This window comes from Prionailurus viverrinus, unplaced genomic scaffold (genome assembly GCF_022837055.1).
Source record: "Prionailurus viverrinus isolate Anna unplaced genomic scaffold, UM_Priviv_1.0 scaffold_40, whole genome shotgun sequence".
Lineage (NCBI taxonomy): Eukaryota > Metazoa > Chordata > Mammalia > Carnivora > Felidae > Prionailurus > Prionailurus viverrinus.
Window position 1 is genome coordinate 526,329 of NW_025927608.1, and position 25,962 is coordinate 552,290.

At 48.5% G+C, this 25,962-nt stretch overlaps 1 protein-coding gene across 2 annotated transcripts in view; it reads right to left on the reverse strand.

Moving 5' to 3' along the window:
- HOMER2 (homer scaffold protein 2) overlaps window positions 1-25,962 on the reverse strand; it is a 100,129-nt gene that overhangs the window by 33,322 nt on the left and 40,845 nt on the right. For both annotated transcript variants that reach the window (XM_047846807.1, XM_047846806.1), the window contains exon 2: window positions 14,666-14,822. In XM_047846807.1, the coding sequence (XP_047702763.1) occupies window positions 14,666-14,822 (157 nt within the window). The remainder of the gene's footprint in view (window positions 1-14,665; window positions 14,823-25,962) is intronic.

Consider the following 25,962-nt stretch of genomic DNA (forward strand, 5'->3'; position numbering starts at 1 on the left):
CGACCAGCGCTGTGCACCTTTTTAAGCACCCGGAGCCCCAGCGTCCAGCTCCAACAACTTAAAATCTCCATAAGCGATTGGGGCTTGTTGTTTCCCAACAAGAAGGTGAAGGTATACTTAATGGGGGTAATTTGCCTAGGGTTAATTTACAAAGGAAGTAACGATACAGGCGAGCTGGGTGGAGGGAGGCTGTAGGGGGTGGTGCGGGGGACCTGGTGTTTGATGTGGCCCCCTTCTCTGGCTCAAAGGATCAGGGAGGAAGAGGCTACAGACTGAGGAAGGCCAGAGTCACGTAGAGCTGGCTGCCTGGAGGAGAGAGGTGACCTTTTGTTGAGAGACATCCCAGGATACGCATGGCTTCCCACAAGAGAGGAGCCGGGGGCACAAATACCCTTGCTTCTCCCCTTGATCTCCTGCCACTGGCCAGACCCAACCAGAAGCCGGAGGCCCCCGGGGACCCATGCTGCGGTCTGCAGATCAGCCTCTGGGAGGCCACAGCAGGGTACGAAGGGGAGAGAACGAACCTGGAATGATAAACCCAGCACATGCTACATTCATACATTCATATACTGAGCATTTACTTGTCAGGCATTCTGTTAACCGAATACGAGATGAATGAGTCAAGATTCCTCATCTTCTAGTTGCAGGAAGTCAGGAAGAGGGTGGAGACATGTAAATAAATAAGGAACAACTGAGAAGTGTTAGGAAATAGCAAGTAAGGCTCACTCTGGCAGAAATCCTTCGAAGCCCTGAGGCTCTAAGAAACAATCAAGAAAAAGGTCCCTGGAAATAAGGGATTCTTGGACGTTTGTTAACAGGCAGGAGTGACAAAACTCGCTGCTGACTTCCTCATCAAATAGCTTTTGATGATCTGAGCAGGAACGGCAGCATGCTGAGTAGGGGCGCACCTTGTTCTGCTGGGGTTCACGTTACTGCCTGTCACGGATAATTGCGTTGTTTACAAACTGGAGGTTTGTGGTTACCCTGCGTCAAGCAAGTCGATCGGCACCATTTTTCCAACAGCGTCTGCTCACTTCAGTGTCACATTTTGATGATTCTTGCAATATTGCAAATGTTTTCAATTATTTAAAACAATTTTCTTTAAATATTTTTGAGAGAGAGAGAGAGAGAGAGGGACAGAGTGTAAGTGGGGGAAGAGCAGAGAGAAGGAGGCACAGAATCCAAAGCAGGCTCCAGGCTCTGAGCTGTCCGCACAGAGCCCGTCGCGGGACTTGAACCCACACACTGCAAGATCATGACCTGAGCCGAAGTCGGACGTTTAACCGACTGAGCATGTCTACTCATTCTCCACTGTATGGTGGGAAATGGGTATGAACACACTGTTAGGGTTCCACATGACGTTATCACCTACAAGAGAAAGTTCCCCTCTTCGTCTGCTGGGCAAGTGGGGAGTATAGCAAATCCATGTTCCACGCAGGCACAGAACCAGGTCGGGGCCCAGTTCCAGCTCTGGTCAGGCTCAGTCCGCCTCTGCTTCACTTCTGTTTTTAGGGCAGGCCCTCCACGGCTCTCAGCTGTGAGCCTGGCACGTCTTTATATCCTCTTCCCCGAAAGGCTTTGGGAGATCATCCCGTTCTGTCTGAGGTCTTCAGCTTCGTTCCGTAGCCTTCCAGATTTTAACCTTCAAATCTGGCAAACCTTGAAGGGGAAACGGGCTGTGCCGTCTGGGGCTGCTCGTCCCCAGTTCTGTCACTCAGGCTCCCACATCTCTGCTGGTCTGTCTTTTCCCCAGGGGCCAAACACGGACTTTGAGGCTCCAGCTCCTCCCCACACCCTTTAGTGCCCCGGGGGAGGGGGGGATGGAGATGCCAGCGCCAGTCCCCGCTCCCTCTGGAGCTTTCCTGCCTTCGCGGTTCTTCTCCAGACCCCTTGGCAGGCCTCCACTTCTTAGCACCGTAAACACGAGGGAAGTTTTACTCGGCCTTTTGGAAACGTCCAGCCTACCTCCAGACCCGCAGAGACTTGCCGTTCAGCCACTGTCTTGTAGGGAGGCCAGCCGTGGGCCTGAAGCCCACCGGCCTCCGAGGCTGCCCCCCGGGCCCTGTGCGCTGTTCCCCGTTCTGTGCGCTTCCTTCCTCCCCCCAGCAGCCCCGGCCGGCAGCCAGGCCTGGCAAATGCTCCCGACACAGAAAGAGCTGCCACCTGCCACTGACCTCTCCAGTGGTCCTCTCCTCTCCGGAATATTAGTCCCTCACGTCCATAGTGTTTCTACAGTTCTCTGATGCCTTTAAGCATCTTACCCAGGTTCTGCTCGCGGCCGTCAGAGGAACCACTGCCTGCCAGAATTTATACACCTTACGCAAAAGTACAAGTGCAGACGCCGTGGGAAGTTCGCAGGGCTGCAATTCACCACGTGTCTCAGGTGACACATTCTGCTGTGGAAACATGCAGCCTCGCATGGGGCTGCTGTTTATGTCGAGAAGCAAAACACAGGGCGCCTGGGTGGCTCTGCCGGTTGAGAGTCCATCTTCGGCTCAGGTGATGATCTCAAGGTTGGTGGGTTCGAGTCCCACGACGGGCTCTGTGCTGACGGTTCGGAGCCTGGAGCTACTTTGGATTCTGTGTCTCCCTCTCTCTCTGCCCCCTCCCCAACTTGTGCACACGCGCGCGCACGCGCGCTCTCTCTCTCAAAAGTAAATAAAATATATTAAAAAAATTTTTTTCAATATATTCAAGGAAATGGGAAAATGGACAATGTAGATGAAAAAGGATATCCCCAGGGACTCAGGAGTTTTTAAGTTAATGTATTTCTTTTGAGGGGGAGGGGCAGAGAGAGAGAGAGGGAGAAAGAAAATCCCAAGCTGACTCTGCACTGTCACCGCAGAGCCCAGCCTGGGGCTTGATCTCATGAACTGTGAGCTTGTGACCCGAGCCGAGATCAAGAGTCGGACGCTTAACCAGCTGAGTCACCCCTGAATTTTGTTTTTAGGAATCAAACGGACATTCCAGAACTAAAAAATGCAAAGTCTAAAATTAACAGTTCAGTGAGTAGGTTTACTGATTGGATACATCAATAGCCAGGATTAGGGAACCAGAAGACCGATTGACAGAAAACATCAAGATTGAAACAGAACCAAGAATCAGGGGGTGGAAAGCTGGTAAGAATGTAAACCATGTTGGATGCACTCAGGAGGTCTAGTGGACACGTAACCAGAGTCCCAGAAGGCGAGGTGAGAAGACGGAACAGAGCGATATTCATAGAACGGTTGAGAATCAAAAAGAAAAAAAAATTTTTTTGAGTCCACAGATTTGAGAAGCTGAATGAATCCCCAAGCAGGAGACAGATTTAGCTCTTAAAGCCAGTTAATCACTGTTTTCTAAGTAATACGTACATTACATTCCTTTTCAGCACTTACTAGTTGTATGACCTTGAACATGTCATTTGATAAACGTGACTTTGTCGAGCCTCAGTTTTCCCATCTGTAAAATGGGAATTAGATAGAAGACTGTACGAAAAAGTGCCTTAGGATCTGTTACATTCTAAAGAACTACCAGGGGACTTCACCTATGTGATTCCAGCCTGACTCTGGAAGAGCCTGTTTGGGGTGGGCTTCAGAAGTGTGTCCTCTACTCTGCTCAGCCTCTGTCCTCTGACTATCAAGAGGGTTTTGGGGAGGCTGACCTCAAGCTACAGGTTTGCTGTAAAGGAGCAGAAAGATCTAGAATGAATCAGGTTTCCGAATGGGTTTGGTGATGGCTTTGCCCTTCCCAGCATCCTGGTAATTGAGAGGTGATCAGGGTTGGCTTTCTGGGATCATGGGATCCACGCTGATCGAGCAGCCCAGCCACACACCAGCCCTAGGCCTGCTCTGATTCCACCATATCAGTCCCAAGCGGAGCTGTGCCAGGCCCCAGCCAACCTCCGAGGCCCCAGAAGCATTCCTTTATACTCGCCCCTGGTTTAGGCCGCACTTCCCACTCCCCTCCTCCCCCCCCCCCATCACCGACAGCGTCCGGTGACAGCAGGCAGAGCTCTTGACCAACTGTATCAAATTTAGTTCTCTGAAAAATGCTTGATAACGTGTCCGAACTCACATGGGCTTTGGTACCCCAGGAGAGTTACCACGTGGATGGGAAGGGAGCCAAGAGTGCAGCGGGGGGCGTCCCTAGTCCACAGACGGGGTAAGAAGGGAGGTCGTCACGCACAGAAGGAGAAACGTTGTATAGAAATTCTGAATACAGGTTTTGAGTCGGACAACCTGAGTTTTATCGCTAGACTATGCTCCTCACCGGCTCGTTTTCTTGTCCTGTGAAATCAAGGTGAGAGCCTAGCCCCAGGCCTCCGTGAGCTGACAGAGGCAATAAACGGTTGTTCTCTTCGTATTAACTTCTAGAGGTTGTTGTGCCAAGCAGGCAAGGTTTATGCGTGAGCTGATGCCTCACTAGAAAACCCAGTAGGCATGTTCACACACGCACAGCAATGACACTTCTATCACTAGAGTACCTGTTCAGTGTCCTCTCTTCCCTGCTTTAGCAGATGAAAGAAAAGCGTTCTGAGTTGGCCCTGGAGAATAAACATTTCCTTCATAAGGAAAACCGCTAGTAGATTCATTCTTTGGAGTATTTGTAGGCACACCTCAGAGATATTTTGGGTTCAGTTCCAGACCACGGCGATAAAGTAAATGTCACAATCAAGTGTGGTAAGCGAGGTTTTCAGTTTCCTAAATGCATATAAAAGTTATGTTTCTACCGTGCTGTAGTCTGTTAGGTGTGCGATAGCATTATGCTTACAAATAGTATGTCATTTTTTAAAATTCTTTTAACGTTTATTTATCTTTGAGAAAGAGAGTCAGAGCATGAGCGGGGGAGGGGCAGAGAGGGAGGGAGACACAGAATCTGAAGCAGGCTCCAGGCTCTGAGCTGTCAGCGCAGAGCCCCATGCGGGGCTCGAACCCACGAACTGTAGTGAGATCATGACCTGAGCCGAAGTACGATGCTCAACCGACTGAGCCACCCAGGCGTCCCCCAAAAGTACACACGTTAATTAAAAAGTGCTTTATTGCTAAAAACGTGAACCATAATCTGAGCTTTCAGTGACTTGGAGTCAGTGATCACAGATCACCCTCACGAATACAATGACTGAAAATGCTCACAGGGCACGTGGACGGCTCAGTGGGTTAAGCCTCCGACTCTTGGTTTCAGCTCAGGTCACGATCTCACGGTCTTGTGAGTTTGAGCCCCTCTCATCAGGTTCTGTGCTGACAGTGTAGAGCCTGCTTGGGATTCTCCCTCCCTCCCTCCGTCTCTCCCTACCCCTCCCAAACTCTCGCTGTCTCTGCTTCCCTCTCAAAACAAACAAACAAACAAACTCAAAAAAAAAAAAAAAAAAGAAAATGTTTGGGGTGCTTGGGTGGCTCAGTTGGTTAACCGTCAGACTTCGGCTCAGGTCATGATCTCATGGTTTGTGGGTTTAAGACCCACATCGGGCTCTGTGCTGACAGCTCAGAGCCTGGAGCCTGCTTCAGATTCTGTGTCTTCCTCTCCCTCTGCCCCTACCCCGCTTGTGCGCGGGCACGTGCTCTCTCTCAAAAAGGAAAAAAAAAAAAAAAAAGAACTTTCCAGATTCAGAAGAGAGGAAGAAATGGGAAGGAAAGCTATCATTGACTTCCACGTTACCCATTATGCTGCCACAGCTCCCCGGAGGTAGCTGGTCTGACCCACCTCCGGGCCATACTGCTGAGTCCATCTGTAACCAGTGAGACAAGTGGCTGGCTGTGCTCCCAGGACACCCAGGGCGAGAGTCAGTGGGAGCAATGACACTGTCAAACACGATCAAGCCCACAGCCTGCTTCCTTCATTTTCCACCAACACGGGAACCTCATTCTGTGCTGTACGTGGGGCAGCCCAGCAAGACTAGTCTCCCGGGAAGACACGCCTCGTGCGTGTACTCCTCTGGGCCCCCAGGTCACGTCTGGCCACGCGGTCTTGTACCTGGAATTCACCTTAATGCTTCTGCTTCTCTCGAGGCTCCTTCACCCTCCTCAGCCTGCACGAGGGAGCACAGGAAGGGGACGCCCGTGAAAAGCCCATCAATCTGCTCGGGTCTGCGGTGGGAGTGCCCTGCGCAGCTGTGGGGTAGGAGGGACGCCCTGGGGTGCAGGGAGGACCCAGTCCCCAAGGGAGGCTCAGCTCTGGGCTGACGAATGGACCCCTCTCTCGTGAGCCCGGAGACAATGAGGTAGGGTGAGTTTCACAGCCAGAAGTTTAAACTCCATTTCCCTAGTAATATGGAAACTGCATGCCTATTACCAGTATCTACTCACCAAACCCAAAATATGTCTGATGATACCAAGGGTGGGGCAGGGGCAAGGGCATGGGGCAATGGGGGCTCTCACAGACTGCCAAAGTCACTTTGAAAAACAATGTGGCTTTCTCGCTCAAGTTAAGAATGCACCTTCTCAGCGCACCTGCCTGAGTGCCTGACTCTTGGTTTCGGCTCAGGTCACAATCTCACAGGTGGTGAGATCTGACGTGTTTGCTGAACAGCACAGAGCCTGCTTGGGATTTTCTCTCTCCCTCTCCCTCTGCTTCTCTCTCAAAATAAAATGAATAAACTTTTAAAATATATTTTAAAAATAAGTAAATACATAAAGAAGAATGCACATTCTCTTTCACTCAGCCACTGCACCACTAAAGACACTCATGAAAGAAATCTTTGCACAGGTCTAGCAGGAGAAATAAACAAGAATGTTCTCAGTACCAGTTCTGCAAAAACAAATGTTCACTGCCAGCAGAACACATAAACTCCCATATTCCTACAACGAAATACTATCCCACGGTCAAAATGAACCAAGGCTGCAGGCATCAACAAGGACAAATCACAAAAACAATGTTGGAAGGTGACTGAAGGTACAAACTTCCTGCTGTAAGATACATAAATACTAGGGATAGAAGGTACAACATGATGACCACAGCTAACACTGCTGAATGATATATGGGGAAGTCATCAAGAGTGTAGATCCTGAGGCACCTGGGTGGCTCAGTAGGTTAAGTGTCAGACTTCAGCTCAGGTCATGATCTCATGGTTCATGGGTTCGAGCCCTGCATCGGGTTCTGCACTGACAGCTCGGAGCCTGAAGCCTGCTTTGGATTCTGTGCCTCCCTCTCTCTCTGTTTCTTCCCCACTCACTCTCTGTCCCTTTCTCAAAAATAAATAAACATTAAAAAAAAGAGAGAGAGACAGAGAGTAGATCCTAAGAGCTCTCATCACGAGGAGAAACCTTTCAGGGTGCCTGGGAGGCTCAGTCTGTTAAGTGTCCAACTCTTGGTTTCATCTCAGGTCATGATCTCGTGGTTTGTGGGTTTGAGCCCTGTATCGGGCTCTGTGCTAACAGTGCACAGATTGCTTGGGATGCTCTCTCTCCCTCTCTCTCTCAAAATAAATAATCTTAAAAAAAAATAAAAAGGAAAAAAAAAACAAGGAGAAACTTTTTATTGTATCTATATGAGATCAATGTAGCTAAACCTACTGTGGAAATCATTTCATGATATATGTAAATCAGGGGCACCTGGCTGGCTCAGTGGGAGGAGCATGCAACTCGATCTCGGGGTCATGAGTTCAAGCCCCATGTTGGGTGTAGAGATTAAATAAAATTTAGAAAAATATATATGTATGGGGCACCTAGTGGCTCAGTCAGTTAAGAGTCTGACTCTTGATTTTGGCTCAGGTCATGATCTCACGGTTTGTGAGATCGAGATCCACATCGGACTCTGCACTGACAGCACAGAGCCTGCTTGGGATTCTTCCCACCCCCCCCCCCCCCCCCCCGCTCTCTGCCCCTCACCTGCTTGTGTGTGCTCTCTCTCAAAATAAAAAAATAAACATTAAAAAAATACATATATATTTGTAAATCAAACCACTATGCTGTATGCCTTAGACTTACACAGTGATGTGTGTCAGATATGTCCCAATTAAATTGGGCAAAAAAACCCCAACGCTAAGCAAAATAATAAAAAGGAAGTCACAAAAGGAGATACACAGTATGAGTCACCAGTAGGATATTTATATAAAGGTCAAAAACAGAAAAAAATAATATATTATTTAGGGCAAGGATCAAAAAAAATATAGCCCACAGGCCAAATCCAGCCCATAATCTATTTGTGTAAATAAAGTTTTATTGGCACACAGCCACGCCCATTCATTTACATACTGGGCTACGGTGGTTTTCTTGCCACAAGAGAAGTTGAATAGCTAGACAGAGACTATACAGTTCATTAAAAAAGTATGGGGCGCCTGGGTGGCGCAGTCGGTTAAGTGTCCGACGTCAGCCAGGTCACGATCTCGCGGTCCGGGAGTTCGAGCCCCGCGTCAGGCTCTGGGCTAATGGCTCGGAGCCTGGAGCCTGTTTCCGATTCTGTGTCTCCCTCTCTCTCTGCCCCTCCCCCGTTCATGCTCTGTCTCTGTCCCAAAAATAAATAAACGTTGAAAAAATAAAAAAAAAAAAAAAAAAAAAAAGTTAATACAAGGCCCTTTAGAGTAAAATTTTGCCAACCTCTGGTTTAGGGATACACACAGGGGGCAAAACCATAAAGAAAATTAAGAGATCGCTTAATGCAAATTTCAGGAGAGTGGTAACCTTCTGAAAGGCATATAATTAGGGACAAGCCCATAAAGGGACTTCTGAAGGAGCAGTAAAATCCTAAGTTCCTCAACCAGGCGGCTGGGTATAAGAGTGTTGGCTCTATCCTCAGACATTAAACGGTACCAATAAACAGTTATAACAAAGTTGGGGGCGCCTGGGGGGCTCAGTCAGTTCAATGTCCGACTTTGGCTCAGGCCATGATCTCCCGGTTCGTGGGTTTGAACGCCATATCGGGCTCTGCGCCGACAGCTGGGAGCCTGGAACCTGCTTCGGATTCTGTGTTTCCCTCTCTCCCTGCCCCTCCCCCGCTCATGCTCTGTCTCTCAAAAATAAACAAACATTAAAAAAAATTAAACTTGTCAGAGAGGCTGATCTTCACTGTGAGCAGAAGCTTCTCGAATGGGGAGGTGGAGCCCTACACTCAGGGACACTGAGGAATTGTGCTGGGGACAAAGGAAGGGGCTGGGCCTGTGGGTTCCGGCCTCAGGGGAGAGGGGGGCTTAGCAGACTGTGGGGTTACCGGAGTGGGGTGTGTCCCCAGCAGGAGGGGACAAAAGAACAAGAGAAGAGGCCCCGGTGGCACCAAGAGGAGCAGGGGAAGGACGCAGGAGGCAGTGGGGACAATCCAGAGGGAACAAGAGAATGAGGTCCTGGGCGGTGGGAAGGAGGGTTCCCCGTGGGTGGTAAATGCAGCAGCAGAATGAGTCAGCAGTGCCTCCGTGAGGGGCGGAGGGTTGTCTGGGGGGGAGAAGGTGAAGTCCAGAAGGATACTTTATATAAAGCATCTTGGGGAGTAGGCTTTAATGTGAGCTCCTGTCTCCTGCGCCCACCCCCTTCCTCTTTAGAGAGTTATCACTGGAACTTGCACAGAGAAAAATAAAAAAGACTCCGTGGTAAAATAAAAGACCCAACTCCTGCGGGTCGCTAGAACCACGTTTTTGGAGAAGGCACAAATGTGTCCACCGCCCCCAACCCCCGGCCTGCGGCCTTGCTCTGGATTTCAGAGGATGCTGTTGTGGCACAAAATGGCAGACATCCCTGGATTCCTCTCCATTGAGAGTTGTCTCCAAATCCAGGGTGTTGGAAGCTGGAAGAACCCGCAAATTTTCTACAAGAGGCTGGGACCGAGTTACAGCAACTGACAGACATGTTGCCTGCTTCCAGAGTAGGGATTAATAGATGCTTTTTCTCTTTTCTTTTCAACCCCAATCAGGGAAGAAAAGAAACCAACGTTCATTGAAAACCTACTGTGTGCCGAGACCCTTCCATATGTCAGCTCCTTTAACAGAAGGTGATCGGATCCGAAAGAGGAAACTATAATGACGGGGGAGGAGGGGACCTGGCTGTGTTCTTGAAAGCAGTTTCGCATTCCCAGGAGAAAATACCAGCGAGTCAGGGCTTCAGATGCTGACATCCTCCGAAATTTCATGGTTAGGCAGTCCTCACTATGCAGCAGATGCTGCTAAGTACTTGCAGAATGGATGACCTCCGAGGTCTCTTCTGACACAGGTTTCTGTGATCCTATAAATAACAGAACCAAGGGCAGCAGAGCCATCCAGAGCACCTGAGAGAAGCACCTGTTCCGGGCAAGTGCCGCCCACAGGCGAGGCGACACCTCACAAGGGGGCGGTGCTGAGCTCGGTCGGGAAAGAGGGCCAGTGGCACAATGAAATCCAGCGCCCTTGTGGCTCTGGGAACGGAGTTCCCGCATAACGGAGGTGGCTGTTCCGCCCCCAAACTCCCCGCAAATCGTCCCACTGTTGGTGTGCAGCTGGTGGCCATGGAATGGCTCAGGCTGCCGCTCTGGGTGCCCTCGCTCCTACCTGTCTGTCCACGCACAGGTGACACTGAGGTGCGGGTCCTGGGTCCCTCTCGGCACACGTGCCCCAGAGCCAGAGGGGATGCGGCCAGGCCCGGCCTTGTCACCCACTGACTATCCCACCCACCTTGTGGTGCGGCCCGGTCCGGCTTGGCCCCGGGACCCCAACGATGAGCCAGGCCTGGTCCCCGGTCCTCAGATAGAGCGTGGCACCCTGGCGGCCCACACACAGAAAAGGACCCGCGTGACCCCCCAGAATCGAGCAACGCCGAGATGACGCACCAGACTCCGGCCCAGCCGTGCCTTTGGCAGTGGGTGGGGCTGACACGCAAAGCCTTTTCCCTGAGAAGAAGAAAGGGCCTACTGTTTCTGGAAGAATGAAGAACGGGTCTGAATACAGGTTTTTCCTGGGATGAACAGCACCAACTGCTCTCAGGGGAAGGAGAGGCCTTCCAAATCCTTCCCCAAATGGATCATGACAAAAGCCTGGATGGGACCCAGCACTTGCCGTGTCCTGGTGTGGAATGGCAGCCACCACCTTCCCTTAATGGGGGGCCTGTGCGCTGCGGGCCGGCCGCGGCTCACTCGGACGCTGAGTCTGCTGTGGCCTCTGCTCACAGCGACCTCAAGTCCCTTCCACACCTGCATGTCTAGTCCATGGTTTGGGAGGGACGGCTGGCTGACAAGGACCAATAAGAGGCTCAAGGTTGTGGACCTGATTGGCCAGGCCAACAGACAGAGGCAGGACCCAGGCCCTAGACCTGCCCGAGGTCTGAGGTGCAATTACCCATGCACCAAGGCTAAAACATCTGACCGATCGGCCACCTTGGTTCGGATCAACATTTAGGATGAAAGGCCTAAAACAAAGCAGTGACTGCTATCTGTGTCCTATGTCCCAGTTCTCACGGCAGGAAACTTGCCTCGCCCCCACCCCCACCTCTTCCCTGAGCGCTAATCACAGTAATTAAATGACTAAGGTCCCTACATGCCCACTACCCTGGGCCTCCTGCTCCCTCACAGGACACCCCCTTTTGCAGGACAGGCCCTGTCACGGTTCTCGTGCCGCAGGGGTAAAGTGGGAGCCCTGGGTGGGCTCTACGAACACCAGGAGGCCAGGCACCATAGGAGGGGTGGCCCAAGATCCTCGGGCTCCGTCTCTGAATTCCGGCAGTGTCCCATGGCCCAGGTTTCCAATTCCCACTCTGTAAGGGACCCCGTAACTTGACAGGTCCCCGGCACCGAGCCTGAATTGGCTCCACTCTGCAGCCAGGGTGTCGGCCCCCCTGCACCCATGTGATTCCTCACGCACCACTGGCACGTCCAGCTCACTCCCCACCACACCGTCCTGGCCCTTCAGGAGCCGCAGAGCTGTCTGATACAGTGGTTGACACTTTGACAAATTACTGAAAGCCCAGCTAATAGGACTAAAGCACTTTCTCTAAGAAAAGTGGTTTTATCTGTATTTACGCCCAGTATATCCTTGGATAACAGCTGACAGAAGGGTAAGCCCAGCTCAAGGACAGCAGATGAAGTGACAGCGTCTACAGATAAAATAAAGTGGGTCAGCTTGACTGGCCACCCCTATCAGAGAATCCTGGCAAGAATCAAGGGGATTCCAGCTCAAAAGCATAGAGAATCGGGGCGCCAACTCTGGCTCTGGTCATGATCTCATGGTTCATGGGTTCAAGTGCCGTGTCGGGCTCTGTGCTGACAGCTCAGAGCCTGGAACCTGCTTCAGATTCTGTGTCTCCCTCTCTCTCTGCCCTTCATCTGCTTGCACTCTGTCTCTTTCTCTCTCTCTCTCAAAAATAAATAAACATTAAAAACAATTTCGGGGCACCTGGGTGGCTCAGGTCATGATCTCACAGTTCGTCAGTTTGAGCCCCACATCAGGCCCTATGCTGACAGCACAGAGCCTGCTTCTGAGCCTCTGTCTCCCTCTCTCTCTGCCCCTCCCCGACCTTCACCCAAGGAAACAAAACCACTAATTCAAAAAGACGCACTCCCGTGTTTACTGAGTGTGATTTACCACAGCCAAAAGCACGGAGGCAGCCCAAGTGCGCATCCACAGACGAATGGGTAAGGATGCGGTGCATGTACACGATGGAATGTCACTCAGGCGTGAAAAAAGGAACGAGGTCTTGCCATTCGTGACAACATGATTGGATCTAGAGAGTACGGTGCGAAGTGAAATAAGTCAGAGAGAGAAACGCAAATACTGTATGATCTCACTTACATGCGGAATGTGAAAAAAACAAATGAACAGAAAACAGAGAACAAACTCATGGTTGTCAGAGGAGAGGCAGGTGTGGGGGGGTGGACGAAATGCATAAGGGCAAGCAAGAGGCCCAACCTTCTGGTTAGAAAATAAATAAGGCATGCGGATGAAAAGTCATGCACAGGGAACAGTCAATAATACTGTAAAAACGTTGTTTGGTGACAGGTGGTGACACTTCTGCTGAGCACGAAGTAACGCGTGGAGTCAGTGAGCCAGTATGTCATGTACCTGAAACTCACACAACATCGTATGTTGATTACACTTCAATTAAAAGAAAAAGACGGTCTCAGGACAAGTTGTGGCCATAAAACAAAACAGTAGGCATAAACGTGAGGTACTTCAAAGGCAGATTCTTTTGACCAACTAAAAAGGGAATGAGTTTCTACTTTTTTTCTTTTCTTTTTTTAGCCCAAATGATTGGGAATGAAAATGGAGAGGTGGTTTAGAAGGCAAATAGGGGAATTCAGCTTCAGATACACTAACTTTCTTTTTTTTAATAAGTGACTTTATTTATTTAAAATTTTTAAGTCAACTCTATGTCCAACGTGGGGCTTGAACTCATGACCCCAAGAGCAAAAGTTGCACACTCTAGGGGCGCCTGGGTGGCTCAGTTGGTTGAGGGTTCGACTTTGGCTCAGGTCATGATCTCACAGTTCATGAGTTCAAGCCCCGTGTCGGGCTCTGTGCTGACAGCTCGAAGCCTGGAGCCTCCCTTGGATTCTGTGTCTCCCTCTCTCTTTGCCCTTCCCCTGCTCATGCTCTGTCCCTCTCTCTCTCTCTCTCTCAAAAATAAATAAACATTAAAAAAAAAAAAAGAGAGTTGCACACTTTACTGACTGAGCCAGCCAGGCGCCCAGACAGACTGAATTTCTGGTGCAGCAGATAATGTAAATTGTAAAACTGTCCAGTGGGATGAACAGAGATTAAAAACAAACAAAAAAAATTCATAAAGCATCAAATCTACTTTTTTTGTTAACTTGGTGATACTGCTGACATGCCTTCTTTATCCTGCTCCCATAGCAATGTGGCCAAAATATCAAGGAAGACAGCAGAATAATACAAGCATCCAGAAAAAAAAATGTATTTCAAGAAATACTACAAAATCTTGTAATAAAATTCGACTTCCAGGAATAACACCACCAAAACCAGACTAGATAGGACAGCCAATGCTGGTAAGGGTGTAACACGCGGGCATTCTCGTGCGTGCTGGAAGAAGGGACTCTTCAGAAGGAATTTGGTCACGTCCATCATAAGCCATAGTTAATATCTCGGCCTATACTATTACTTTCGGGAATCCATCCTAAGGAAATATCCACAAGAAAGCACTAGGTATGTGCTGAATGAGTGAGAGTATTTGTTGCATAAAGATGCTCATTAGGGGCGCCTGGGTGGCTCAGTTGGTTAAGCATCTGACTCCGGCTCAGGTCATGATCTCACGGCTTGTGAGTTCGAGCCCCGTGTCAGGCTCTGTGCTGACAGCTTGGAGCCTGGAACCTGCTTCAGATTCTGTGTTTTCCTCTCTCTTTGTTCCTCCCCTGCTCACACTCTGTGTCTCTCTCTCTCTCAAAAATAAATAAACATTAACAAAATTAAAAAAAAAAGATGATGCTCATTATCTGTAACAGTAAAAAACTGGAAGCTACTTACATATGCAACCAGAAGGGGAGAGATTGAGAACATTACGGGACCTCAGTGGAGCCATTACACGGGCATTAAAACACCAGTTACAAAGCCAATGTGGTAACAGGGAAATCTTTTTTTTTTCTTTTTTCACTTACCATAATTTTAAATGAAAAAAAAACAAAAAAGCAGGCTGTGTGACTATACCAACGTCGTGATTTTAACAGCAGCATTTGCGTTAAGCATCAGGATCCGGTGCACCCTTTCTCCTCCAGTCTCAAACCTATCTGCCTTTGATGAGAAGGGAGGAATGGAGGATGTTAAAATCAGCCTCTGGGGTGGTACCTTGGCTCCATCCACGCTGATGATGCGATAGCTGTTCCTGGTGACATCGTAGAAGTAGGAAACGGTGACCGCCTGCTTGCTTGCAGGCACCCAGTTCTTCTTGGTGCTGGGGTCGATCTGGAAGACGTGCGCCCGCGTGGTGAAGATAGGCTGTTCTCTGTGAGAGGAGAGAAGCGCGCGTGAGTTGAGGGAAGACGGCTTCGTGTATCACTAGTGACTGCTGGCCCCCCGTGGCCCCCAGAGACTTTCATAGCTTACTGGCAAAGATACATATGCATGAGGACAATGAAAATAAGGGGAAAAGGAGACCCCAGCAGAGGAGGCACTGAAACCCCGCACACCGAGGCTTCAGGGCGACTGTCCTAACAAACAATTTGCCTTAAATGCCACTCCTAGTCCAGTGTTTTGCATCCTGCCGCAGGCCGGCTCTTTTCCTGACAGCCTGTTGGCCTCTTGGGGATTTTGCGACACATTTATTTTGGGGGATTCTGCCACCATTTGAGCATTCTGTAATCCACTTGCAGCTTGGTTGTTACATTTCTAGTGAGTACTTCTCAAATCCGCAGCATTTTATGAATGATGGCTTCATTCGTAATGGACTGAGCCTTCAAGTTTTGTTTCCAACTTATAAACCTTTTTGAGTTTTAAAGTCATGAAACCCAGCTCTTTTGCTATTCTTGCCTCCGTGTCATTGTTGCTTTTTCCCTCTGCACGTCTGTAAATTTTTAATGTGATTCTTTGCATGTTTTTTTTTAATCTTTATTTATTTTTGAGAGAGAGACAAAGGCAGAGCGTGAGTGGGAGAGGGGCAGAGAGTGTGAGAGAGACACACAGAATCTGAAGCAGGCTCCAGGCTCTGAGCTGTCAGCACGGAGCCCGACGCGGGGCTTGAACCCACGCACTGCGAGATCATGACCTGAGCCGAAGTCGGATGCCCAACAGACTGAGCCACCCAGGCACCCCTAATGTGATTATTAACCAAATGAGCACACTATCCAGGTTTCTTTCTGACAAGTGGGGAATGAATTCGATCTTGACAATAAGCATCAAGAAATAAGGCAGATGGATAAAAACCATAACGTATTATACTGCAATTCATATTTTAAGGTGTCTGCCTCACAAAGTAAGGTAAAAATCAAACACAGCCTCATTGCAGAATATACCTAATTTTAAAGAAACGGTCTTCAGGCAAACTGGCTCAAAAATCCTTAAGGTGTTCAGGGGCGCCTGGGTGGCTGAGTCGATTAAGCATCTGACTCTTAATTTGGCTCACGGTTCATACCCATGGGGTTGGGATTCTCTCTCTCCTCTCTCTCTCTCTGCCCCTCCTCTGCTCATGTATGCACACATGCTTTTCCTCTCTCAAAATAAATAAACTTAAAAAAAATCCTTTAAGTGTTTAAAATAAGATGGGGGAAAAAGCCAGCAGGATGTAAAGATAGCCCCATCATTCATAAAATGCTACAAGTGTAATAAGCATTTACTAGAGATAAAAACAAAACCAAAAGGTAACTTAGGATGAGTTTTCAAAATCCCGACGATGCCAAAAGAGACGACATAAAACAGTAGGACGTGACAAATGGGTAAAAAAAAAAAAAATCAAAAGGAGAAAGTGAATTTTAAGTAGTCTGGTCTCTAGACAGAGTGGTTTCAGGCAAAGCAGGCTTTGAATCCATCCTGCCTACAGAAGGCTCATTACTGGAAAGAAAGCTCTTTCTTAGAAGAGAAACTTCTTCCTAGAAAAGCAATTTACTACTTGAGCCTCATGCAAAGAGTACAGAACATCACCATGAATATCAGCATCGGCCATCGACTGTAGACAAATGCAGAAAGATTTTCATGACTGTTGTTCTGGGAGAATAAAAGCCAAGGGCATGCTATGCATGCCACCTCGATGCACCTGTTAATCGAGAGGCCAGCTTTCCAGAAGAACCAACAGAAACATTCACTGCCCCCCGCCCCCCCCCCCCAGAAACCTCCCTTTTAGATCCCAGAGCAGGACATGTGCCCCTGGGGGTGTGGATTACTAGGACAACTGTCTTCCCTCAACTGTGATTAAGTTCACCCCCCGACCCCATTCCCAAACCGACACCCTTACACCCTTCCAGCGGCAGGGGGACTGCGTGTGGAAACAAAAGGGATATTCTCATTGTGATTTCCCGCCTCTGCTGTCACCAGGGGCCAGCCTGCGGGGGAGTGTGTGCGCTGCTAATCACGTCCACGTGGGGAAGTCTGACATCTGGATCCCCCAGCTGTGCTGTCGGCCCCGGCACCATGTTTTGCGAATCATCTAAGCACAACACCATAAAGGAAAACAGTTGTTCACATGGCATTCTCGTGCATACGCAAGAAGAGGGGCTGACGGAAAGGGCAGAAACCACACAAAAGGTTTCCAAAGAAATCATGCAATGTGTACACATATCCAATCACGGTATACACCTAAAACTCACAGTGCGATATGCCAATTGTACTTGGATAAGAGAAAATAACCACACTGTGCTGAAGTCCGCACCTCCCCGGCACCGAGGGGGAACAAGCGGGCAGGGGCCCGGGGGTCAGGCAGGAGCCCTCGCTGGGGAAGGGCTCGGCTTTCAGACTTGCCCTCGTGTCCTCCACACTGAGAAAGAGGGATTGGGTCCGGGCTTTAGCACCATTAGACCAGTGTTTCCTAAACCTCTGAAAAAATTAGCTGGGGCACTTAATAAAAATACAAGATCCCCGGGGCGCCTGGGTGGCTCAGTCGGTTGAGCATCTGACTTCAGCTCAGGTCATGATCTCGCAGTCCATGAGTTCAAGCCCCGCGTCGGGCTCTATGCTGACAGCTCAGAGCCTGGAGCCTGTTTCAGATTCTGTGTCTCCCTCTCTCTGACCCTCCCCCGTTCATGCTCTCTGTCTCAAAAATAAATACACATTAAAAAAAAAAAACACCAAGATCTTGAGCCCCAACCTACCCCACTCCCCACCCCCCAGAAACCTGGCTCTAGAGGGAGGAGCTAGGTAGGTCTATTTCTTTTTTAAGTTTATTTATTTTGAGAGAGAGAGAGAGAGAGAGAGAGAGGGAGAGAATGAACAGGGGAGAGTCAGCCGGGGGGTTGGGGACAGGGTGAGTGGGAGGGGACAGAGAATCCCAAGCAGACTCTGTGCTCTCAGAGCAGAACCCAATGCCAGGCTCAAACTCAGGAACTGTGAGATCATGACCGGAGCCCAAATCAAGAGCTGGGCGCTCAACCGACTGAGCCACCCAGGCGCTCCTGGGTAGCTCTGTTTTTAACAAGAGCTCCAGGTGATTTTTACCCCCAAAGAAAATGGGGAGATACGCACATCAGACGTAGCAGGTGATCTAGATAAAAAGATGGAAAAAGTGACCCCACAGCTGGCATCTCTCCTCCAGAAAGACACAGCTAACTTTGAATGACACGGAATGACTCGAACACTTCCTCCCTCAGCCTGAAGGGGACTACGGTGACACCAAGAACAGGAACTTGGGGTGCAAAGGGTGGGGAGATGCACGGTGAGGCAGGAGTGCTCTGGGCAGAGACGGGGGTGCAGCTTGTGTGGCCAAGCAGTGATCTCCTGCAAGCACCCTGTGTCCCTGAGGCCTGCAGGAGAGAGGAAGTGAGGAGAGCAAAGCGAACAGAGGCGGGGTGGGAGGGACAGACAGACAAGAGACGGGAGAGCTCCTGACCAGGGATAAGCACAAGAGGAAAGTTATGTGCATGGCGTGATTCAGGTCAAGGTGAACACACGGACAGGAAGATGCCCCAACTCCACATCTGCCCGCTCAGCTCTGGGGATGGGCCACAGCCATCGTGGGTCACCCTGGGGCCTCACCCAGAACCCCAAGTGTGTCGGAAATGCACAGCGGACCCAGCTGGTCACGCCCTCGGTGGCCGCAGCCCGGCTCGCCGTGGTCAGGTCTCTGCAGGGCAGAGCGGGGAGAGCCCAGGACCTGCCTTCCTCAGTCCTGGGAAAGCCAGCGGGCCTGGTAGCAGCTTTACACCCAGGAAACTACCCGCGATACTGAGATTTCCACGTGAATAACCAAGCCTGAGGCCAGTGGGCAGTTCCATTTAATTCTTCTAAAATTCAAAAATCTAATGATATTTTAAAAAAAGGCGGGGGGGGGGGGGCGGCAGGGAAGGATTGAAAAAAAAAAAGCCAGCAGTTAACATTAATGACTACTTACCATCTGCTGGTTTTGACATGTGACCTCTCCTTTAGGAGCACAGCAATTCTCTGTCTGGGGAAATGGGGGCTGAGAGAGGCCAAGGACCTGCCTTGGGCTACACTGTAAGCGGCAGACCTGAGATTTGAAGTCGGCTCTAAGTAACATGGTCACCCTCCCTCTTAATCATTATGCCACACTCTCTAAAATAATAGCTGTCTGCAAGAGGCAGCTTTTTTTTCTTTACTTTTTTTTTAATGTTTATTTATTATTGAGAGACAGAGAGACAGAGCATGAGCATGGGAGGGACAGAGACAGGAGGAGACACAGAATCCAAAGCGGGCTCTAGGCTCCGAGCTCGCAGCACAGAGCCTGACGCGGGGCTTGAACTCACAAACTGTGAGATCAAGACCTGAGTTGAATTTGGACGCTTAACCGACTGAGCCACCCAGGCACCCCTGCAAGAGGCAGCTTTTGATGTGGTTCCCAACCATCCCCACCTCCTGGAAATCACGCCTTTATGTAAGCCGCTTCCCTTGAGCACAGGACAGTGGGGGTGGGGGAGGGAGGGTAACCTGTGACTTGCTTTCAACCAAAAGAATACGGCAAAGGTGATGGGACATCATTGTGCAAGTAAGCTACCTAGGATCGTAGCTTCTGTCTTGCTAGCAGATTCTCTTGACTCTCTTGATGGCATTGGTGAAGCAAGTCACCATGCTGGGGAGACCCCCAATTGCAGAACGGAGAGTGGCCTTCAGCCAATAGCCAGAGAAGAAATGAGGCTCTCAGTCCAACATGCCCGGGGAACTAAAATCCTGCCCAAACCGCTTAGAAGCTTGAGGTCAGATCTTTCCACGGTTGAGTCTTCAGATGAGATCTCAGCCCCCATTGACACCTTAACGACATCTCCTAAGAGACCCAGAGGACCCACTTAAGCCATGCCCAGACTCTAGATCCAGAGCAAGGGTTTTGTTTTAAGCTGCTAAGTTTGTGACAACTTATTGCACGGCAAAAGATAACTAATACATTGACCTTCATAGAAAGTTTACTATATACCACAAATCCTTACATCTTTATGGGCAAAATCCGGGGAGTCTATAAACCTGACCGTAGAATTCAGAAATGCAGACCCCAGCTCTGAGAGATCCCCTGAAAAAACGAAAATGCTGGAACTAGGGCACAGAAGTCAGTTCCTGTAAGTGTGCAAATCAGTATAAATAGAAAAATTCAAGAGAAGCAGAACTTTCCAACCCGGGAGGCCGCCTTTCCCTCCCAGCAGGGAAAAGCTGAGGGGAGTGCGTATCAGAGAACAGAAACTACCTTCATACCCAATTTTATTCTCCTTTCTTTGGTGTTCCATGGTTAGGGAGTGTATTTCAAAAATACTCCCATTCGTTCTCCAGCGCTTTAAATAGAAAGCAGATGTTTCCGGATGGCAAAAACGTTTCTTTAGGCAGACAATATAACCTACTGTTCCCTCGCACAGTCTTTTTAGAGCTGAATAAACACCAATTGCTGCTCATTGAACACATTTTGGAACCTGACAGTAATTGTCCCCAAGAATAATTAGACACTCTGTGCAACATATGTATGTTTGGGATATGAAACCCACTCAGCAGAGACTCCCGCTTTGAACAATTCCTGGCTCCGTGTAAGATAATTCTGCAAAGAACTGGCAGGACCAGTTTTTGCAAGGAAAAAAAAAAGGAAGAAAGAAAGAAAAATGATGTTTTAATGTATCATAATCCTTCACTGGCAATGCTCAGCTTTTTTCTGAGATGAATCTGTAAAACCTCATGATTCTTATTATTCGTACTTCTGTTTGATTTGAATGAAAACGAAGCATCCAGGCATTATGTTACAGCTATTTAAACCGTTTCAGAGTCTCATAGGATGCCCTAACTAGTTTAGCTACCTTGGGTCTTGAACCCCTGCAACACCACTCACACAACACCAAGAGAAAGGCCTGCCCTCAAGCTCAGCGGACAGTAAGGTAGGGTCTGCCCCGATGCAAACACCTTCCCCGGTTCTATGCTCCCTCGGACCCACTCCAGTTGTGCTAACGTGGTCTGCAAGCCCCCGGTGAGCCACCCCAGACGGCCCTGCTGTTTTCCTGCGGGCACTTCCGAATCACCTGCATTTCCAATGTGCATGTGCACGTGACCTGCCTCGAGCCCATACTTCCTCCCCTGCTTGGCTGGCCAGAAGCTTCTATTCATCCGTCAAGTCCCATCAGAGCACCGCGAGACGTCTCATGTGTGCCCCAGGACACGGGCTCGGGACTGAGCATCTGTCACAGGGACCAGCAGAACTGGCTCACTTGGCTCCTAGACTTTGCTCTAGATGGTACATAAGGCGCTAGCTGGCAGTCTCAGATTTCCAAAGCCTAGCACACAGAGAGGGTAAAAAAGGAGATAACGGACAAAAGGTCCCTCTAGTGCATTCTTCCACGCAAAGACTCTAACTCGTGGGCATCCCATGGTTCTACTTTCGTACAAAAGCCCCATAGTAAATATAACATAGTAAAGTGATTGTTGTTTGCAGATAATATGACTGCACACCTAGAACACCCAGGAGAATCAGCTGAAAATCAAGTGAATATGAATAATAAAATTCAGCAAGATGACTAATTATAAAATTGTCAACAAATAAAACCAACAGCCTTACCACATAGGTGATATAATGGTTTTTTTTTTTTAAAGATCCCATGGACAGTAGCAACCAAAAGCATACTATGTGTAGGAATCTATTGAAGAGGTATGCACAAAGTGTATTAAAAAAAAATTAAGAACTTCCAGGGGAACCTGGGTGGCTCAGTCAGTTAAGCATCTTGATCTCAGGTCATGATCTCACAGTTGTGGGATCGAACCCAGGGTCAAGCTCTGCCCCAAGCATGGAGGCTGCTTAAGATTCTCTTTCTCTTTCTGCCCCTCAACAAAATTAAGAACTTCTTCTTTTTTTTAATTAAAAAAATTTTTTAATTTATTTTTGAGAGAGACAGAGCATGAGCAGGGTAGGGGCAGAGTGAAAAGGAGACACAGAATCCAAAGCAGGCTCCAGGATCCCAGCTGTCAGCTCAGAGCCCGACACGGGGCTCGAACCAACAAACTGTGAGATCACGACCTGAGCCAAAGTCGGACGCCCAACTGATTGAGCCACACAGGCATCCCAAGAACTTCTAAAGGCACACAAAAGCAAACTTTAATAAGACACGTTCTGCTCTTAAATAGGACAAGTGAACATAAAGCTGTCTGTCATCCCTAAATTAATACATACATTTGTCACAATGATCAACAGGAATATATTTAGAACTAGATAGGGTTATTCATGTGGAAAACTCACCGTATGAAGACAGCCAAGCAGATTCTGAAAATGAAGAGCAATGAGGAGATTCAGCCCTATCAGATATTGAAATATATTATTATAAAGTTACAGCCCATGTAACAAGGAGGTACGGAGCAAAGAAACACATTGATGCAACGGAACATTGTTAGAAACAGAAGTCCGAGTGGCACAGAAACAGGCACTCAGATCAATGGAAAAGAATGGAGAACCCAGAAATAGACCCACAAACGTATGGCCAACTAATCTTTGACAAAGCTGGAAAGAATATCCAACGGAAGAAAGACAGTCTCTTCAGCAAGTGGTGCTGGGAAAACTGGGCAGTGACACGAAGAAAAATACCTGGACCACTTTCTTACACCAGACACCAAATAAACTCAAAATGGATGAAAAACCTAAACATAAGACAGGAGGCCATCAAAATCCTAGAGCAGAAAGCAGGCAAAAACCTCTTTGACCTTGGCCGCAGTAACTTCTTACTCAACACGTCTCCGGAGGCAAGGGAAACAAAAGCAAAAATGAACTTTTGGGACCTCATCAAAATAAAAAGCTTCTTGGGGCGCCTGGGTGGCGCAGTCGGTTAAGTGTCCGACATCAGCCAGGTCACGATCTTGCGGTCTGTGAGTTCGAGCCCCGCGTCGGGCTCTGGGCTGATGGCTCAGAGCCTGGAACCTGCTTCCGATTCTGTGTCTCCCTCTCTCTCTGCCCCTCCCCCGTTCATGCTTTGTCTCTCTCTGTCCCAAAAAATAAATAAATGTTGAAAAAAAAATTAAAAAAAAATAAATAAAAAGCTTCTGCACAGCGAAGGAAACAATCAGCAAAACTAAAAGGCAAACGACGGAACAGGAGAAGATATTTGCAAATGACACATCAGATAAAGGGTTAGTATCCAAAACCCATAAAGAACTTGTCAAACTCAACACCCAAAAAACAAATAATCCAGTGAAGAAATGGGCAAAAGACATGAACAGACACTTCTCCAAGGAAGACATCCAGATGGCCAACCAACACATGAAAAAATGCTCCACATCACTCATCATCAGGGAAATACAAATCAAAACCACGATGAGATACCACCTCACACCTGTCAGAATGGCTAACATGAACAATTCAGGCAGCAGCAGATGTTGGGAAGGATGCGGAGAAAGAGGATCTCTTTTGCACTGCTGGTGGGAATGCAAGCTGGTGCAGCCACTCTGGAAAACAGTATGGAGGTTCCTCAAAAAATTAAAATTAGAACTACCCTATGACCCAGCAACTGCACTGCTAGGTATTTATCCAAGGGATACAGGTGTGCTGTTTCGAAGGGACACATGCACCCCAACGTTTACAGCAGTGCTATCGACAATAGCCAAAGTATGGAAAGAGCCCAAATGTCCATCGATGGATGAATGGATAAAGAAGATGTGGCATATACATACAATGGAGTATTACTCGGCAATCAAAAAGAATGAAATCTTGCCATTTGCAACTACGTGGATGGAACTGGAGGGTATTATGCTAAGTGAAATTAGTCAGAGAAAGACAAACATCATATGACTTCACTCATATGAGGACTTTAAGAGACAAAACAGATGAACATAAGGGAAGGGAAACAAAAATAATATAAAAACGGGGGCTACAAAACAGAAGAGATTCTTAAATATGGAGAACAGACAGTTACTGGAGGGGTGGGGGGAGGGGGATGGGCTAAATGGGTAAGGGGCATCAAGGAATCTACTCCTGAAATCATTGTTGCACTGTATGCTAACTAATTTGGATGTAAATTAAAAAGATAAAATTAAAAAAAAATTTTTTTTTTTTTAAAAAGGAAGAAACAGAAGTCCGAGGAATTAAGCATGATGCAGGCAGAATCGCTCATCAGTGGGGGCATGGGACTCGCTCCCCGTTACCCCATGACGACAAAGGATTAGGGGCTCCCTGGGGTGAACGTGCACCTGCTGACGCTAGCCAGAAGTCTGTGTCCTTGCCTGGTCTGAGCACTGACAAGCGGGTCACAGGGGACCCATTCTATTCAAGTTATTTCTGCCTGCCCCCAAACTGCCCGGGTTAACAAACCTGATAAACGAGAGTTCTCATGTGAGTCACATTTGTCACAAACCCTCCTCCTCCACCGACTGGGGATTCCCTTTTTGGGTCACATTTACATCAGAGATGAGGCAAGTGACCCTGATGAATGCTGGCAGGCTTTCTTAATAACGCTGCCTTATATCCCTGAGGGCTTGATGGTTTTCCGGGGCTCTCCGCACACGTTCTTGGTGGGTCCCCCTGTGATGTGGGGTTGACGAACTTCCAGGACTGGTTCACAGGCTGTGGGCTGCCCCAGAGGGACAATCGGATCCACTCTGGGGAAGGGTCAGGAGTCTCCGAGAGGGGTGGTGGTCCCGAGCGGCGGGTGGGGATCTCGCCAGTGAGGAGAAGAGGCAGAGTTTCAGAAAAGCAGAGCTGGTGTGGGAGTCAAATATGTGCATGGGGTAGGGTGGGGAGCTTCTCTGGGGTGCAGGGCAGGAAAACAGGTTATGGGAAGACAAGACCAAGGGCAGGATTAAGACAGAAAGTACAACAAAACTCACTCGGCTCTCAACTGCAAGGGACACGAGAGAAGCTTCTGGAGCGCAAGAGATGTTCTCTATCTTCATCTGAGTGATGGACGTGTGGTTGTGCTCACTTTGTGAAAACTCCCTGAGCTGGGTTTTACACTTATAATTTATGTATGCACTTTTTTGTATGTATAACTGAGAAAATTTACTTTAAAAATGTGTCATAGGCAAAACTGACAAAAATGATGATACCCCAGAAATAAATCTTGTTAAAGAACTGTTGGGAAAAAAAGAAAAAAAACAAAAACACCTCTCTGAAAACTCTAAGACACTGATGAACTACCCTACGACCTAGCAATCACACTACTAGGTGTTTATCCAAAGGATACAAAAATGCTGATTTGAAGGGGCACATGCACTCCAATGCTGTTGTTGAGAAAAAGAGAGAGAGAAAGAGCACAATCAGGGGAGGGGCAGAGGGAAAAGGAGAGAGAGACAATCCCAAGCAGGCTCCACGGTCAGCGCAGAGCCCAACACGGGGCTCAATCCCACGGGCTCCAAGACCATGACCTGAGTAGAAATAAAGAGCCGAATGCTCAACCGACTAAGCCACCCAGGCTCCAATGTTTACAGCAGCATTATCAAACTATGGAAGCAGCCCAAGTGACTGTCGACAGATGAACGGATAAAGAAGGTGTGGTATAAACACAATGGAGTATTACTCAGCCACAAAAAATAATGAAACCTTGGCATTTGCAATGACATGGATGGACCTAGAGAGTGTTACACTAAGCGAAATAAGTCAGAGAAAGACAAACACCATGCGATTTCACTTATACATGGAACTAAAGAAAGAAAATAAACAAAGAAAAAGAGACAAGCCAAGAAACAGACTCCTGACTTTATTTTTTTTTTCAACGTTTATTTTTTTTTATTTTTTGGGGGACAGAGAGAGACAGAGCATGAACGGGGGAGGGGCAGAGAGAGAGGGAAACACACAATCGGAAACAGGCTCCAGGCTCTGAGCCATCAGCCCAGAGCCCGACGCGGGGCTCGAACTCACGGACCGCGAGATCGTGACCTGGCTGAAGTCGGACGCTTAACCGACTGCGCCACCCAGGCGCCCCAGAGACTCCTGACTTTAAAGAACAAATTACTGGGTAGCAGAGGGGAGGTGGGTGAGGGAATGGGTAAAATAGGTGATGGGGATTAAGGAGTGCACTAGGGGCGCCTGGGCGGCTCAGCTGGCT